Here is a 15,644-nt window from a genome sequence, read left to right as displayed (position 1 = left end):
CCCCCCTGAATCAAAGTGGATAATTACATATTCTGTTAGGTGAAGGACTGGCGTAGGGGAGACGCACGAAAAATACTTTTGATCCATTTTTTTTTTTAAGACAGGGACCACACGGGCCATGTAGAAAAGCCCTACTACGTCAGCCGTTGAGCCATGGTCCCAATGCGGGGCCACTCCCAAGGTGAGACAGCCCTATATTACACTACCAGGATTATAATAGGGTTCGCATAATATGGTCAATTGCCTAGTTATGAGTGACTGGGCTAATAACCTATTGGACTGCCGCTTGTAATATATATCGTAGGAATAAGGGCTGATGGGCTTTGACAGCATCAAACTCCGACGTGCGACAGCGTATGTACAGGAACACTGTAAGAACTGGGCAAAGGCCATGGTGTTTACCGAGCCACGGCATATTTAGTCCACAATGGATCAGCTAACAACCGGTCCACGCAGCTGTTCTCCACGCCAACGAGAATTTCGATGCCTCCATCGGGCAGCGGCGGGAACACCACCTGGCACCCATTAATCACCCCAATCGCTGGCACCCGAACCGCCTCAATTTTCCCTAACATGGCCCCCCACTCCACATCGTACATCGAGAATCCCGTCCAGCTGGTGAGCACACAGTTGTACCCGGGGACGTCGAGAAAGGCCGTAGGCACCAGCCGGTTGACGTCCTCGAGCTTCTCGGCCAGCATCGCCACGTCATCCACGTACTGGCCATCGGCGCGTTGAATAGCCTGGCGAATGAGGATGGCTAGATCGGCGAGACTCAGCTCCCCCAGCATGCGCCGAATCGACATAGTCACCGCGATGTACCCGAGGAAGCAGCCTAGGGTCTCGGGGTGCACGGGTGGCGACGTTCGCCGGCGCCCGTCGATGGCCACGTTGAAGACAGAAGTAGGATCACCCTCCAGGGTCGCGAGCGGAGACTGCACGTTCATGACCGTGCGCCATAGGAGGGCGGACAGGGCATCGTTGGTTGAAATCCATTCCTGATCCGAGGGCTGGGTGGCATGCGCCGGCGACGCCTCCGCCTTGAGGGCGACGAGGGCCTGGGGCGAGAAGTAGAAGACCTGGGCACAGTGATTTGGCGAAAGCATCTTTGGCGGTGCCCCGGGCGGGGTGAAGGGGAGGATGGTGTACTCGGGATGGTTCTCAGGCAACCCCGTGTTGCGGCCAGACGGCTTCATCACGAGTTCCCGGTCTGTCCAGATGGCCGGGGGGAGGTCCGCCAGCTCATGTATGGGGATCCCTTGAGCCCGACGACATTCTTCAGCCCAAATCTTAGTCCAAGTGTAGAACGAGGTGCCGTCTCCGACCAGGTGCATGATGCACCAGGTGAGGATCAGGCCGCCCTCGATGAAGTTGAGCTGGACGAGACTGGTCGGCAATCTCTCGCCAGCAGAAGGCCATACTGAACGCCGACAGAGCTCCTCGCCATCAAATTCGGCGACGGGGAATCCTCTCGCTTTGAGATCTGCGTAGCTGGATGGATAGGTCTCGCGCAGATCCTTGACCGCGACGCCCCCGACATTTGGATCGGTCAGCCGCTGCAGCTTCACCACTCCACCCTGCTTAACGTCTTCGTCAGGGATGAGCTCGCAGCCAACCACAGGTAACCGCTGCTCCAGGGCCTGATAACCCGTCCGGAGAACTCTGGCTACCTCGTCGATCTGGTAGTCGTCGGCCAGCCGGAAAGGGAAGACATATCGAAGATAGCCCTTAGGGCCGATACGCTCGAGAGCGGTAAGGGCGGGGACCTCTCCGATTGAACCCATCGCTGTTTCGTTCTGAAACGCCCGGGCTTTCTTGTTCGTGCTTTTCGGGATGGGCTCGGTTTTCTTTCTTCCCCGGAAATCGTCGATTGCGTGGCGCGATGAAGGAAAATGACAGGTTCGGAATGGCAAATCAAGGACCTGACCGGTCAACCAACCCCTGTTATATCTAGAAAGTTGTCTATCGACCCCTCATCCAATGTCGACTTGACTTGACTCCCTGCCCCACCAACTAGAGCAAGCCCCATCACACGCCAAGCCAGATCGGGCCGGTTTTGGTGAAAAGTGGATGGCCCGCCGTTGAGGAGATCGACATGAGAGGTGTTAGGACTAGTCTGCACTCGGGCGTAGTCAACCTTCCCCGTCCCTAGCGTGGGAGATGGACTCGCTGGCGTGTTTTTAGTCTGATCCTGCGGAGTGTCAGCTCCCAATCCAGGATTTCTCGGGTCCGTAGCGGCTGGCTCCTGACATGTTCGACAGGTGCAGGGGGGTGAGAATATACCAGAAAAACATGTTAGTCGTGCAGGATTCGGGGTTGCGTACTGGGTAGGATGTTCCGAAATAAAATCTCCGGGATGGACACCCCCGGTTCTGATTGCACTGTGCTGGTGGTGATTTCTTTCCTTTCGTTCTCTTCCATGACCACTGCTTACAATTAGGTGGGAAGTGAGCGCAATGGGAATTGATCCAGGTATTATCAAAGTGTTCGGGCCACCACCACCGGGGCTCGATTTGTCGGAAAGTGAAGTGTCTAGAAACAATGGGGCGGTCATTGCGATGGTCTGTCTGGCCGCCGTGGCGGTGTTTCTGCGCTTCACGGCTCGAGTTACCTTGGGGAATGCGTTGATGGCCGATGACTGGGTTATTGTCATCGCTCTGGTATGATCCCCATTGATCCGATTGTGGACCCGGCTCAAGATGCTAAGTTTGGTGCAGCTTTGTATAGGTGCGACGGCAGGTCTGAGCATCGTTGGTAAGCGGTCTCATGTTCTCATACCTGACGATGACGAGTGGGAGGCTGACGGGCTTAGGTGGTACCCTGGGGGCAGGAGCGCACCTCTGGTCTCTCTCGTTGCCCAACATTTCGCAGATTTTCCGGGTTAGTCGATGAGACTTGCATCTCCACGGGTTACATTCGCTGACGGGGTTATCTAGATCCTCCACTCCTATACATTTGTCTATGCCGCTGCATGTGCCTCGACCAAAGTTTCCATTCTCTGCTTCTACATCCGAATATTCACTCCATTGGACCGGTATTCCCGATACGCCATTGCCTTCGGCTTCTTTCTGACTATCTCCTACCCGATCATCATCTGGATCACTATGGGAAATTGCTGCAGGCCGCTCTCCTTTTACTGGAACCAGTTCATTGGGGAGAAGGGTACATGCATCGATGTCAACACCTTCTTCCTGGCCCTGGGAATAATCAACATGTTCAACGACTTTATCGTGTTGCTCATTCCGATCCCGCGCATTCTGAAGCTGCAGATGACGAATCGGAAGAAGGTGGCCATTAGCGCGATCATGGCGGTGGGTATCTTGTAAGTCAACCCGCCCTCCAAACAAGAGGCAGAGCTGATGCCGATATTTATTCCAGCGCCTGCGTAGCCAGTATTGTCCGCATCTGGTATCTCTCCGTGTTCATGGCCGCCCTCGACATCACCTGGCTCATGGGCCCCGTCTTCATCTGGAGTACCATCGAGCCCTCGGTCGCCATCATCTGCGCCTGCCTGCCGCACCTCGCGCCCTTCTTGAGGATGATACACCAGAACGTGCTATCCAGTCGGGATAAGACCGGGTCTAAGTCGTACGGTTCGTCGGGTCCCTGGCGGGGTCCCCAGCGGAGCTCCGTGTTCGGCAATCGGGCGCCACATTTCGATGGCCGCCAACGACTGGGGGATGACGAGATCGGGCTGACGAACCATGTCGCGGGAAGTGGGAACATCCACAAGGCAGACTCGACGGCATCAACGATCCTAGTCCAGTCCAGCTTCGTGCAATCGACCTCGGGGTCCCGGTGATGGACTGCTGTGATATAACCTAGCTAACGTACACAGCTTAAATCATATGGCCCAGCTGTTCTGCACCCGCCCGACATGGTGGATCCCGCGAATCACTACTGGCCCGTGACGCTTGTATGTAGATGCTGAAGAGTTCTCTCTGGCTGAATCGGGATTAGAGAATTGCAAGAACAAATTCACTTAGATAGCCCCACACTCATGGCACTTGCTATCCAATGTCACTCAGCTTTTGAGAGAACGCATGCACTATCTATCCATCATTAGTCCCACCCTTGTAACTAGTAGCGAGTGAGTCTAGAACTTATTCCAGGCATCGCCTACCCCTGCCGTTGTCATATGCCGATCCATGACAGCATGAGCGCCTCGACGGTTTGCAGTCTTGAATGCTCGCGGATGGGTCCACAAAATATGTGGCAAAGAGCACTCGGCTACAGAAGGTATGTAGACACTTCTGAGCTCTGTGCCTACCATCTTATAGCCATCTTGCGACGAAATAAGAGGCGGGGGTACAATGCCGCCAGTTTTACAATCCCAGTCAACCAGTTATGTAAAGAACTTTCAATTGAAATGTAATGAACAATTCGCAGATTATTTGACAACGAGCAACATTGGCATCAATCAATAAACAGAACACAGAAGCTAGATTTGAGAAGAAAGAACCCTGTCTAAAAGATTTAGTCAGCTACTTCAAGCAGTGAAGAATATACAACTACCTTACCTCACACCCGTTTATCCTCCAAAAGGATCTTTGAGTCCTGCCCCAACATAGCACTTGGCCTTCTCTGCGGAACAGTACGCCTGGTTGGCGCCCTTAGCCGTGCGACACTTGTTGGCTTCTTTGTCGCAGCACTCGGAGGTCTTACACCCACCGGCGACGACGGTGGTGGAAAGACCGAGAGCGATGGCAATGATGGACCAGGAGATCTTCATGATGACGAGAGATAATCAAATACTGTACGTTGACAATGAGAGTGAAGAATATATAGATTTTAAATTCGAAGCTGAGACCTGCGACCACAACCTTTTATAAGAAACAGTGACCATGCTGAAGTGCCATGTGGCACCGGGTTTGGCGTTCTAGAATTCCAATTTTTCCATTTCCAATTGTGGTCTTGTGTGAATCATCGATGTCGTCAAGGCTTACCGGACTCCGTGGTTTGGATGCGGGAGGTGGATCCGGCTCAACGCAAACCGAGAGGCAATTGGTGGTTCGAGATGCACAATCGGATTGTAGTTAACCTTAAAGAGAGTGGCAATAAATGATTTAGACATACTTCGGAGATCCCAACAATGAAAGTAGGCGGACTTCCTCGTCATAATGGTCATTCTTATGAGGGTTACTAACGTTGGTGGCGAGACGCCTGCGATCACTGGCTGGTGATTTCATAAGACGCCAGTAAATGCTAGGGGGAGCGGGGGGGGAAGGTAAGCCGGGGGGGGAAGGTAAGCGTCGCTTTATTCTGTTATTTGATCCAGCTCCAGCAGAAAGATATTGTGTAAAGGGTTAATGCCAACATAGGTGCGATAGGGCTGTAGCATAATAAGTAAGTCGTGCCTCCGAGCGACAGTCCAACACGGATGAGCGATGGGAGAATGCCACCGAATTAGACAGATTAGATGAGTACCGCAGCAAACAATTGACGATAGGATCGAGATATATATAGACGAAGGTTATCTCAGTTGGACCTCTACCTGGGCCTGGAGGAGCCGAATGCTAGCATCTGGAGATCACAGGATATATGTACCACCATCCACCATCTCGGGGTATAATCAACGATATTGATCTTAGATGAACCATCCTGATTCTGAAGGGGTTGGCATTAGTAACTCCCCAAACCCCCCGCATCACCAAGTAGTGAGATTTGAGGGACATATACGAACCGAAGTTACCCCGCAGGAGATTCGGTGGCTGGGTAAGCCATCTCATTACCAGGCGAGAAAGAACCCGGCAATGTTCCACCATAACAGTTTTTACACCATCCAGGGACTTGGTTGCCTGTACAGTAATCCATACAATACAAGGTACCGATTTTGTTGTGTATAATTGTATCATGAATGTCTGACCGTGGCAGGTCAGAGTCTTCGAAAGATTCACCACCCGACGACGTCCCATTTCTGCTCGTTCTCCAACACCGGCAACATCATGATATCGGAGACGGATGCTAGACACCTGCGTCACTGCATTGAGCTCGCTCGTCAAGCGGCTCAAGCGGGGGATGGTGCCTTTGGGTCAGTTCTAGTGGACGCAACAGGCCAGGTCCTCAAGGAAGATCGCAACCGGACGGTCACCAATTCAGACGTTACGCTGCACCCGGAGTTCACGCTGGTCAAATGGGCCCAGGATAATCTCAGTCCCACGGAACGCGCCACGAGCACTGTCTATACCTCTGGCGAGCACTGCCCGATGTGCGCGGCGGCCCATGCATACGCGGGCCTTGGCAGAATCATATACGCCAGCTCGTCCGAGCAACTGGTACAATGGAAGACGGAATCCGGGGTATCACTAGGTCCAGTTGCGCCGCTCCCGATAAATCAGGTAGCACCGGGTATACTAGTCGGGGGGCCCGCACCGGGTCTGGATGAGGAAATTCGTGAACTGCATCGACTGTGTTGGAGTCGAAAAGCGGCGTAGGCATGCAACATCGATCGAGATTGCAATTTGCATATGATCCTGAAGAGGAAAACGGGTGGCCAATTCCAGGGCCAGTGTAAACAGATGGTTACAGTTAGGTTGTCTAGAATTGAGTGACTGTCAATAGCCGAGAAGAGTGGCCTGTCACCTAATCGCCGGGCAGTCGGATAGCTTTCATCCATCCGGTCCAAATCTTAACTCTTCTATCAAAGGATCTCTACATTACATCAAATATGTCAATCCGCGAGGTCAATAATTGTCATCAAGTATTTCACCGCATCTATCGGTTCATCTTATAATCTTTCTATCATGCCCCATTAGTCCCACATTTGCCCCTACCAACAACGCCATTCTTCATTCCTGGTACTGGCTTTTGTACCTTCAAATAGTATTTTAGGAAGGGACTCCAGATCTCAGATACGCCGCTAACAATAGTGTGGATATTACTGATATGGCCGGCCGGAATGTGGTTCGACGAGGAACTAATGTTCATTCGTCTCTTCTCCCGTCATCCTACAGACCCTCGAAAATCATATACTATACAACACATAGGTGACGGGGCGACCACAATGAGAATGATAATATGGCCACAGTGATGTCCCTATTCCTCGATAACCTCAAAGTCTTGGGTGACACTGATCCCCCCAGCTGGGTTCTGACCGAGACTTTTATGCTGCGCGTGCTTCTTACCGAGGGATTCTTCGCTTCTAATACTCAGATCGTTCCGCGCATACGGGTGGGGCGATGCCACTCCTGCATACACATTGTGCTCCATCTGCCGCAACCATGGTGGGTGCGAGTCATCCGTTAACGAGTCCAGCCTGTTAGTGGCAGCAGTCGGGCCTCCTCTAGACAGCACGGGGCATCTGGGAGCTTGGCCCACCGTAGCTTGGAACGACTGCGGCGACCGTTGGATGAGTGGTCACAGGAGTGGAATATACGATAGGATAATGACGAGACAAGGCTCGAGTCCGGTAAACATTTTGGCATGCGGCAAGGTGAATGTGATGTCGTTGAACCGCAAGCTGAATAGGATATGGATCCGGAGGACGCTCATGATACACGTGCTGGACCTATACTGGTCTAGGTCTCTCGATTTGGGCCAAAATACCCATGTCGGAAAATAAAACGTGCGATTGGGTGGTCTGACACAAATCCGAGTCCTAGGACTGCCATCAAGGTCATCTTTTAAAAGTTGCCATTTGGGGCCGATATATTTGGGGCTGGTATAGCAACAGCATGGGGATCACCACCACCATCAGATCTGTGAATAAGTTAATAGACCCTGAAACGATGCAGGACAAGATCTCATGGCCGCAGGTTTCACCAGGAATATCCGGGTTTCAGTTGTATGCCATTGGTCGGCAGACCAGAAGTGTGGCCAGAATGGTTCCTATAGCCCAGGTGCCGACGAGGGCGATGGTACCCCAGACAATCCGCACGACTGCCTTGGCCGGGAAAATACGGAGATACAGCAATAAAATGGAGAAGTTGGTGCCAGTGAGGCTAAAAACCCAAAAGATCTGCATCGGGACGATCAGTTTGTACAATTTGTTGATCGGTTCTCTGCCATGCTTGGCGATGATCGCCTTTTCATGGTCATACCCCACGCCGGTCGGGACAACGAAGATGACGGAGATGGATTCGAGACTGACGGCAGATATCTATCGCTGTCAGGACCAGATGTGGGATGTCGGTAGGGACCTACCCCAGTGGGATACTCAGCTTACGCCGGCCATGATCAGCAAGTAGTCGCTCATATTCCACTTCTTCCGGGCAATAAGTTGGGCCAGCAACCGAAGCGATACCGCGACAACGGTCAACGTGCTATTGACAATGGCGACCGTAAGTGCCGCCCGTTGCACATCCGTTACGATGGCGAAGACGACCGCCATACAAGCTCTCTTCCTTGGCCGGCGGCGGAATGCAGGACCAACAGTTTTAATCCAAGGAACGTGGTTCCCCATTTCCATCCCAACGAGCCTTGCAATAAAACAGGTGCTTATTTTTCCTTTTCCACACCTGCCTCATTTCCCCCAAATTATTTGCATTCCTATTTCTACCTTCCAGCACTCCCCCTCTGGTATTTCTTTGATGGACGTGATATGCACCGCCATTCTGTGCGAGACTCATGTCTCGTTCGCGAAGGGCCGATTGGGCCTCTTTGTGGAAGCCTTCCAGATTCATGGAAGCGTGACAAAGCCAATAGAGAAGCTTGAGGTTTGGAGCGACAGTAGGAGTAGTTGTTTTCTGTCAGCCTCTGCACGTCCAATTCCTTGGCCCTGCTAAACTCAAAGGAGTAGCGGTGGTCCGTGTGGTGAGGGGAAAGAGTTAGGGCTAATGGTTTTGGAGGCTAGCACCAGAGCCTGAGAGCCTCAAGTGTCAACCATTGGTCTCGCGTACTTGTTGGTGCATTTCTGCTTTTTTTTTTCTTCTCCGCATGCTCTATATACTAGTCCCGTTGTCCGCCATTTCCTCTTGCGTTGGTAGCGTCAACTATGAAAACCTTGCCGCCCTCCTTTCACTCTCGTCTACGACCTTCAGGTAGCCCATTTATGAACCAGCGGCCAGGATGACTATCGTGTTTGCCGTGGCTGTTGGTCTTCTCGCGCTGTACCTTGGCATCAGAACCAACGGGAAATTGGGAGTGAGAAAAGGGGAGAAGCCTCTTCTGAAACTGCCCCTCATCGGCGACCTGCATGACTCGCCCATCGACAGGCCGTTGGCCAACTGGGACGCCTGGGCGGAACAGAATGGTGCTATCGCATTGCGCAGGCTTTTTGGAATCGTACCCATCGTCGTTCTCAACTCGGCCGAGGCCGTCACTGAACTATTTAGCCGGCGCAGTCAATGGTATAGCAATCGGCCGGCCTCGGTGACAATGGAGATGATTACGGGCGCAAAGCCAGGTCGATCACGGTTCACCCTGATGCATGACTACGATGATCATCTCAAGTTCCACCACCGCATGCTTGCCCCAAGCTTGGGTGCCGTGGCCGCCCCGCAGTATCAGCCACTGATGGAATTGGAGTCGAAGCAGCTGCTATTCGATCTCTTAAATCTGACTGGGCGATCCACCCAGGGTACCCCGATTAGCACGAATACCGTCTACCCTTATCTGGAGCGTACCCAGTCCAGTATCATCTTGGCACTGCACTATGGTTTACGAATCCCACGGGCCCAGGAGCCCATCCTGCATGAGATTGTCGACATTCAAAACAAGGTGACACATCTCGCCGCCAACCCTGCTTTGCCCGACCTAATCCCCGTCCTCCGCCACCTGCCAGCCTGGATGTCCCCGTGGAAGAAGTTCGCCGATATGCTCTACGCCACGCAGGTTGACCTCTATATGCGTCTATTCCACCACGGCCGCCACTCAGTAGGCTGGAATGCTACAAAGCAGGGGCTTTCGATCGCAAGAAAATGCGCTACAAGAGACAGCCCAGTGTCCGATCTCGATCTGTCCTTCACCCTGGCCACATCGGTCCAAGGCGGCATGGAGATTTTACCGCGCCAGCTGCTGTGGCTGTTCATCGCCGCGCTCCACCGCCCAGCCGTCTTTACCCAGGCTCGTGCGGCCCTCGATTCCGTCGTTGGGCGCGACCGTCTCCCACGATTCTCGGACCGTCCGCGCCTAGCTTTGATCGACGCCATCGTGCAGGAATTGCTTCGCTGGCGGCCCATCGCGCCAGGCTCGATCCCCCGCCGGGCGGACCGCAATGACGAGTATCAGGGTGTCACGATCAAAAAGAACGTCGCCATTATGGCCAACGCCTGGGCGATTGGTCGAGATGAGATGGTGTTTGACCCGGCTCTGGGCGATGTGCAGGATTTTGTCCCTGAACGATGGTTGCGCTCGGACCCAGGCGGAGAGACAAGATTACACGCCGACCTTCCTTTGCCGGTCTTTGGGCAGGGTCGACGGATGTGTCAGGGGAAACGGGTTGCCACGGACGGGGCTTTCATGCAGGTGGCTCACTTGCTCTGGGCGTATGACATTGGGGCCGCTTCGGACACCACGGCAGATCCGTGGAAGATGACCGTAGTTGGATTCATGACAGTGCCGACGGAGTGTCAAGTGCACCTTCGACCTCGGGGTGACTGGGTGATGGAGGTGATCGAGAGGGAGTGGGCTCTGGCCGATAAAGGTCTAGACAGGGTTATGGGAAGCGCGCATGACGTGGAGAAGTAAACCATTCCCTTTTCTCCATATACTCGATGGGATGGGGCCACTCCGTAGTGTATCATCTCTCTATGCTTAATTTGAAGGAGTCGCCTTTTGAGGCGAACATTGTGAACGAGTTAGACAATGCAATCGGTCAACATGTCAGCTGACTTGCGAAGTTTTTGCCACAGATCTTATATTGAATACTGCAACTATTCGCATCCTTTTCATAATTACAAAAATCATCCAAATATTCAATATCTTGACCGCTTTTCTCCCGCCATTCTGGTATTTACTGTTCTCCTCCCTTAGATCGCCTTCGATATAGCATACCGTCACTCCGAATAAATACAATTCAAACCCACTATTCTCCCGCAAGCCAAGGCATCGGTCATCTGATGTTAAGCCGCCCCTCGTGCCGTCTTACAACCTTCAATAGTGAAATATGGTCTCCAAGAGCATTCATGGATATATGAATGAAACAGCTTTATTTTGTGGTTGTGGACTGGCCTCGGATTGCACGACCACATGACCTCGCTGGCTACCGGCCGTCAACCGTTCGAACACATCCCATCCACTGTCACACGTGCAAACCTGTTACCTACGACGCTGGAACGGCTAAACAATAAATTACCAGATTGGAGGTGCATCGCAAGATGCTCGGAGGTGGGGCTATCGATCTGATTCTTCATCTTTACTTGAACCGGCACCAATCATGGGACGTGACTGTCCGTACTGCAAACCGCCCCAAACACCGAGCACGGTGTCTTGCTTTTGCCTCTGGAGTTGGATATGAAAACTATCTATTGATGCAAAATGGTTGAATTCGCGAGCCTAAAAACTATAGAATCTAATGGGCTACCCCGTTTGTCCCGTTGGCAACCGGCAACACGGACTCGATAACTCCCAGGCCGTCGTTCTCACGTGTCCAAAAAGTAGGCTGGAGACCCACCGACTCCAGGAGACTCTTCCACTGCTGGCGGGTGCGCTCCAGTCCAGAGCAGAAAATCATCACTGCCATGTCGGTAGTTCCGTGCAGGAATTCAGCGTTGCGGTCTGGCAGGATATACTCCTCGATCACAAGCTTGGAGTATCCAGCTTCCATGGCATCGACGACGTGGCCTAGCAAAACACGGGCCTTCTCATCGGACCAGTCATGGAACACGAACTTGAAGTAATAAACACGAGCGCCTTCAACCGCAGGTTAGCAGGGGCAGAGGAGCGAAGTCGGATTAGGGGTCATTAGGGCCAATTCACTGACCTTTGACCGGGTTGGCTTCCTTGAAGAAGTCATACTTGACACCGTGGATGCCACAAGCGCCCAGGTCGGAAGCTGCCTCATCAATGACCGATGGGAGATCTTCGAGTACCAGCTTACCTGGGGCGTCGGGAAACCGCTTTTGGAACAGCATGAGATCATGACCGCGACCACCACCAATGTCGACCACGAGCGCCCGCTCAGGATTGCTGTCGGCGCCCGCTAGGACTCGCTCCTGTACAGGGAACCAGTCGCCCCAGTGAACGCGGCTGGCACGCTGGCCTTCCATGAAATCGTTGAAACGGGTAAGAGCCGCCGGGTGCTCGCACAGCCAGGAGAATCCATCGGTCTCAACATTGTGGGTGTATTGGAGGGGGGCTTGCAGCGGGTCTTCGGGGTTTTGGTAATTCGTCGCGGCCAGGTATTCGGGAGTCTTTTGCAAGATAGGGAGGAATTCGCAAAACCTGTGGCATGTTAGGGACACTATAAGAGGCGCTGCCGGGATGGGGAGTCCATACAAAGATTCCATTGTGCCAATGGCCGGTCGGTTCACCATCTCTTTGGCAATTGCCGTGGGCAGGTAGGCGCTCGGTTCGGGTTCCTCGACGATGTCAAAAGACACCAGGAGGCGCATGATCCGCTCTACATTCACCAATATTAGAAACAGTATCGGTACACCGGACTAAGTCTCGGACAGACGTACCAACAAGCAGAGGGTTGGCCGGTTTGGCAGCAGCCAACTGCTTTGCTGATACGGGTGCTTTCGCATTTGCCAGCACGGGGAAAACCTTCATGTCATGGGCCACTTTCAAGGCCATGAAGACCATTGGCTTGAGTGAGGGTCTGTCAGTGTCCAGGATCCATGATGGCAATCATGGGGAATTTCCAAGCCCACCTGGTACGACAGCTTCAAGATGGCATCTTTGGGCTGCTCAAGTGCTCGTTGAAGCTTGGTGATCTGGGCCAGGGCTTCTTTGCGGCAAGTTTCTGACTGATCTTTCTGGAATCCCGCCAGCGATATTTGAGTGTTGGCCCAAAGGCTCTGGATCTGTTGTGTGTCCATATCTGCTTTGACTAAGAAGGGCAGTGAAGAAGTGTATGCTTCTCACAGGGACTGGGGGCCAAATTTCAAGGGGTCGACCATCCATAAATACAACTGACAGGGGGTAGCGTTGGCCTGTCACCACACCCCCAACTGTCATGATCAGCAAGTTTCTCCCTCTCGTGCCGCTCTATAAGGGTGGACTGGTACTAAGAATCCTCTGGGAGGGGTGTAGATGCCACCATTCGCGCCCTAGTAGGCCGATGAACAACGACGATCATCGGATTTAGGTCACGAAGACCACCGTTTGGAAGACCTGGTAGCCATCGAGAACAGAAGTGGGACCAGGCCAAGCCGATCGGCATCTCCAAGCTAACGGACGGTGTTGAGACTAAGCTTTTTGGTATCTGATGCCCCCTCCCCGCCTGTCATAGTGGCACCCTTTCCAACTGTGACTTTACCACGATTCGGTTATGACTGTGCGGAACTTGTCCCGGTCCGTTAGTTTTTGGAGCCATCCGGCCCCACTACAAAGTGGTGGCTACTATTTCGGCCCATCAATGCCCTATCCCCATCATGTTTGTAAGTGCCCCTCTCGTCCCCACCAGACCCCGATTCGGAGCGGCTGCGGCGCAATCCCGAAACGCTAGAGGGGGCCAAAAGCGGTCCTGTGCCTTCACATGCTCCTTCGTACATGGCTTATCCACGGGTGTGTCCATTGTTCCATGATGCAAGCGACGCACCGGCGTCTGCGGAAATCATACCACCACATCCCGCCTTCTCCTTATCGTTGACCCATTTGCAGGGACCTTGCCCCTGTCTAGTATATTAAACTATGATCTGTAGATCAGTGATCCTTTTTATGGGCCTTTACGCGTCTGGTTGTTGGTTGGCGACTTGGGGACGACAGATCCTGCTGTTGTTTGGTAGATCGCCAACAGTGCTTTTGCTCTTGCTCCTGTCATTGGTATTTTGTTGTTTCGTTTCTTTTTGTCGGTTGGTCTTTCATTTCACGTCGCTGGAAATGTTCTCCTCGGCTCCCACTGTTATGCTATTTTTAATTCACTTAGAGTTGGTATGCTTTCTGTACCGTTAGCCTGGGTCACCCTTTCCATTGGTGTCCCGTGGAACTTTAAACTGTCTCGGTCAACCATTTTCTGCTGGAAAATATATATCACTCTGGGAACATCTTGTCACTGTGTCTGGTAATCAACCCAGGTATATACAACCCTTGGGGTAGTCTTGCTCAGCATGGTCTACAATCTCACGGCAGAGCTCTTCGCCGAATGGGCCATTGGAATCATTGTGGCTGGCATCCGCATCTATTCGCGATGCTTCGTTGACAAGAGAGGGCTGTATTGGGATGATGTGTTCTTGATCCTCGGCCTGGTGAGATTTCTCTACTGCTGCCTATCCTTACCGTCCAGGTCTCTGACGCCGCGAGAATAGGTATTCTGGACTTTGATGACCATCACACTCTATCTTTGCACAGGTATCCTCTATCTGAAACGTTGGCAATTACGAATCATGTCTAACACACCGTTTCTCAATCAGATGTTTATGGCTCGAATATTGGTCTCACCCCGGAGACTGCGCGTGATATTCCGGACGACGAGGTACCATCGTATAGAATCGGCTCGGTTTGCGGTTTCGTCGCCTGGATTGCATATATTGTAGCAGTCTGGGCGTTCAAGGGAGTTCTGGTGTTCTTGTGCAATCGACTCACGTAAGGCATTGACTGATCCATGCGGCAATGGACGTTGCTGATGTACACAGAATGGGCCTCTGGCAGCATCGCCTTTCGTTAATCGTTGGAGTACTATGCATTTGTACTTTTCTCGTATCATTGATCTTTGACCTTGCCATGTGCCGACCCATCCACAAAAACTGGCAGGTAAAGCCCTACGCCGGGGGTCAGTTTGCCCAGAAACCCCCGCCTCGTCCTGGATCAGAGACTAATACCGACTCACAGACAACTGCACCCTCCGACCCTTGAACTACATTGTTATCGAAGTGCTCAGCATCTTGTATGCATCAATCCTTCCTGAACTAAACAGTTCTCTCTGACTCTACTGCAATAGAACGGACCTCGCAGTCATGTGTGTCCCCGTCCCCCTGGTCGTGGCGGCTCGCATACCCGCGACGCAGAAGATAATGCTAGTGGCCCTCTTTTGTTCCGGTATCTTTGTCATGATCTGCGCGATTCTCCGAGCCTATTACTCCGTCACGGACATTAACACCCTCGCGACCGCCTTGGGATGGGCGTCACGCGAGTGCTTCGTATCGGTCATCATCGTCTGCGCCCCAGGGATCAAGCCCCTCTTCAAACGGTTTCGGTGGTTCCGCACGAACACGTCGAGCAACGGTTACTCAAACACAGTATCCCACGGCAAAGTATTCTCTTCCAAGACAGGAAACTTTAACACCCTTGTCTCCACCCATGATCAAACCCCTTACGAGATGGGCCCTTCCGCGGGATGGAGAAAGCACAAGGGCAAGCCCTCCTCGGGTGAGAGCCAAGAGGAAATCATTTCACCCTCGGGCGCAAAGCAGAATGGGGACGCAGACATGGGTATTCGAGTCACGACAGATGTCCACCTTGAGCTGGAGAAGACGCAGACGGGTGTATCTGGGCGATCACATTATTGACCTTACCGTGGCGTTAAATGTACGTGTAAATAGTTAGGTGGCACATTTGGCTTCCATGAGTTGGTATTGTATATTGTGAGAATATTGTAATAATGA

The 15,644-nt window shown here is 52.6% G+C and overlaps 8 protein-coding genes across 8 annotated transcripts; 4 read left to right on the top strand and 4 right to left on the bottom strand.

Moving 5' to 3' along the window:
* Positions 1–169: 169 nt before the first annotated feature.
* On the bottom strand, positions 170–1,881 carry BDW47DRAFT_101928 (transferase family-domain-containing protein). The gene has a single exon (XM_024811752.1). It carries the CDS (start codon positions 1,782–1,784, stop codon positions 399–401), a length of 1,386 nt encoding a protein of 461 aa, XP_024674395.1. The 5' UTR covers positions 1,785–1,881; the 3' UTR covers positions 170–398.
* Positions 1,882–2,252: 371 nt separating this feature from the next.
* BDW47DRAFT_101927 (pth11-like integral membrane protein) lies at positions 2,253–4,166 on the top strand. The gene is made up of 5 exons (XM_024811751.1): positions 2,253–2,660; positions 2,718–2,754; positions 2,813–2,880; positions 2,937–3,322; positions 3,379–4,166. The coding sequence occupies exons 1-5, from the start codon at positions 2,457–2,459 to the stop codon at positions 3,800–3,802; spliced, it is 1,119 nt and encodes a 372-aa protein (XP_024674394.1). The 5' UTR covers positions 2,253–2,456; the 3' UTR covers positions 3,803–4,166.
* A 229-nt stretch (positions 4,167–4,395) lies between these two features.
* On the bottom strand, positions 4,396–5,000 carry BDW47DRAFT_101926 (uncharacterized protein). Its single transcript, XM_024811750.1, has 2 exons — positions 4,521–5,000; positions 4,396–4,467 (listed from the first exon to the last, which is right to left on the bottom strand). Exon 1 carries the CDS (start codon positions 4,730–4,732, stop codon positions 4,532–4,534), a length of 201 nt encoding a protein of 66 aa, XP_024674393.1. The 5' UTR covers positions 4,733–5,000; the 3' UTR covers positions 4,396–4,467; positions 4,521–4,531.
* Positions 5,001–5,753: 753 nt separating this feature from the next.
* Positions 5,754–6,434, top strand: BDW47DRAFT_123872 (nucleoside deaminase; the record flags this gene model as incomplete). Its single annotated transcript, XM_024816139.1, has 2 exons — positions 5,754–5,805; positions 5,875–6,434. The coding sequence occupies 2 exons, from the start codon at positions 5,754–5,756 to the stop codon at positions 6,432–6,434; spliced, it is 612 nt and encodes a 203-aa protein (XP_024674392.1).
* Positions 6,435–7,035: 601 nt separating this feature from the next.
* BDW47DRAFT_116130 (putative integral membrane protein) lies at positions 7,036–8,329 on the bottom strand (the record flags this gene model as incomplete). Its single annotated transcript, XM_024814888.1, has 5 exons — positions 7,036–7,332; positions 7,390–7,507; positions 7,585–7,619; positions 7,805–8,098; positions 8,165–8,329. 5 exons carry the CDS (start codon positions 8,327–8,329, stop codon positions 7,036–7,038), a joined length of 909 nt encoding a protein of 302 aa, XP_024674391.1.
* A 539-nt stretch (positions 8,330–8,868) lies between these two features.
* BDW47DRAFT_135153 (cytochrome P450) lies at positions 8,869–10,775 on the top strand. Its single transcript, XM_024818261.1, has one exon. It carries the CDS (start codon positions 9,007–9,009, stop codon positions 10,624–10,626), a length of 1,620 nt encoding a protein of 539 aa, XP_024674390.1. The 5' UTR covers positions 8,869–9,006; the 3' UTR covers positions 10,627–10,775.
* Positions 10,776–11,449: 674 nt separating this feature from the next.
* On the bottom strand, positions 11,450–12,949 carry BDW47DRAFT_135149 (S-adenosyl-L-methionine-dependent methyltransferase; the record flags this gene model as incomplete). The annotated part of the gene is made up of 5 exons (XM_024818260.1): positions 12,753–12,949; positions 12,561–12,687; positions 12,376–12,499; positions 11,861–12,321; positions 11,450–11,790 (listed from the first exon to the last, which is right to left on the bottom strand). The coding sequence occupies exons 1-5, from the start codon at positions 12,918–12,920 to the stop codon at positions 11,450–11,452; spliced, it is 1,221 nt and encodes a 406-aa protein (XP_024674389.1). The 5' UTR covers positions 12,921–12,949.
* Positions 12,950–14,133: 1,184 nt separating this feature from the next.
* On the top strand, positions 14,134–15,548 carry BDW47DRAFT_135147 (uncharacterized protein; the record flags this gene model as incomplete). Its single annotated transcript, XM_024818259.1, has 6 exons — positions 14,134–14,288; positions 14,349–14,391; positions 14,454–14,625; positions 14,676–14,812; positions 14,872–14,926; positions 14,981–15,548. Exons 1-6 carry the CDS (start codon positions 14,151–14,153, stop codon positions 15,546–15,548), a joined length of 1,113 nt encoding a protein of 370 aa, XP_024674388.1. The 5' UTR covers positions 14,134–14,150.
* Between the last annotated feature and the right edge of the window lie 96 nt (positions 15,549–15,644).

The sequence above is a fragment of the Aspergillus candidus genome (assembly GCF_002847045.1).
Source record: "Aspergillus candidus strain CBS 102.13 unplaced genomic scaffold BDW47scaffold_9, whole genome shotgun sequence".
In the NCBI taxonomy this organism is placed as follows: Eukaryota; Fungi; Ascomycota; class Eurotiomycetes; order Eurotiales; family Aspergillaceae; genus Aspergillus; species Aspergillus candidus.
Note: the sequence above shows the minus strand (reverse complement) of the source record. Positions and strands in the feature narration are given on the sequence as shown.

Coding starts and splice junctions, on each gene's coding strand:
- BDW47DRAFT_101928 (XM_024811752.1), bottom strand. CDS start 1,784: ATGGGTTCAATCGGAGAGGTCCCCGCCCTTACCGCTCTCGAGCGTATC.
- BDW47DRAFT_101927 (XM_024811751.1), top strand. CDS start 2,457: ATGGGAATTGATCCAGGTATTATCAAAGTGTTCGGGCCACCACCACCG. Junction 2,755..2,812: donor GGCAGGTCTGAGCATCGTTG/GTAAGCGGTCTC, acceptor TGACGGGCTTAG/GTGGTACCCTGGGGGCAGGA. Junction 3,323..3,378: donor ATCATGGCGGTGGGTATCTT/GTAAGTCAACCC, acceptor TATTTATTCCAG/CGCCTGCGTAGCCAGTATTG.
- BDW47DRAFT_101926 (XM_024811750.1), bottom strand. CDS start 4,732: ATGAAGATCTCCTGGTCCATCATTGCCATCGCTCTCGGTCTTTCCACC.
- BDW47DRAFT_135153 (XM_024818261.1), top strand. CDS start 9,007: ATGACTATCGTGTTTGCCGTGGCTGTTGGTCTTCTCGCGCTGTACCTT.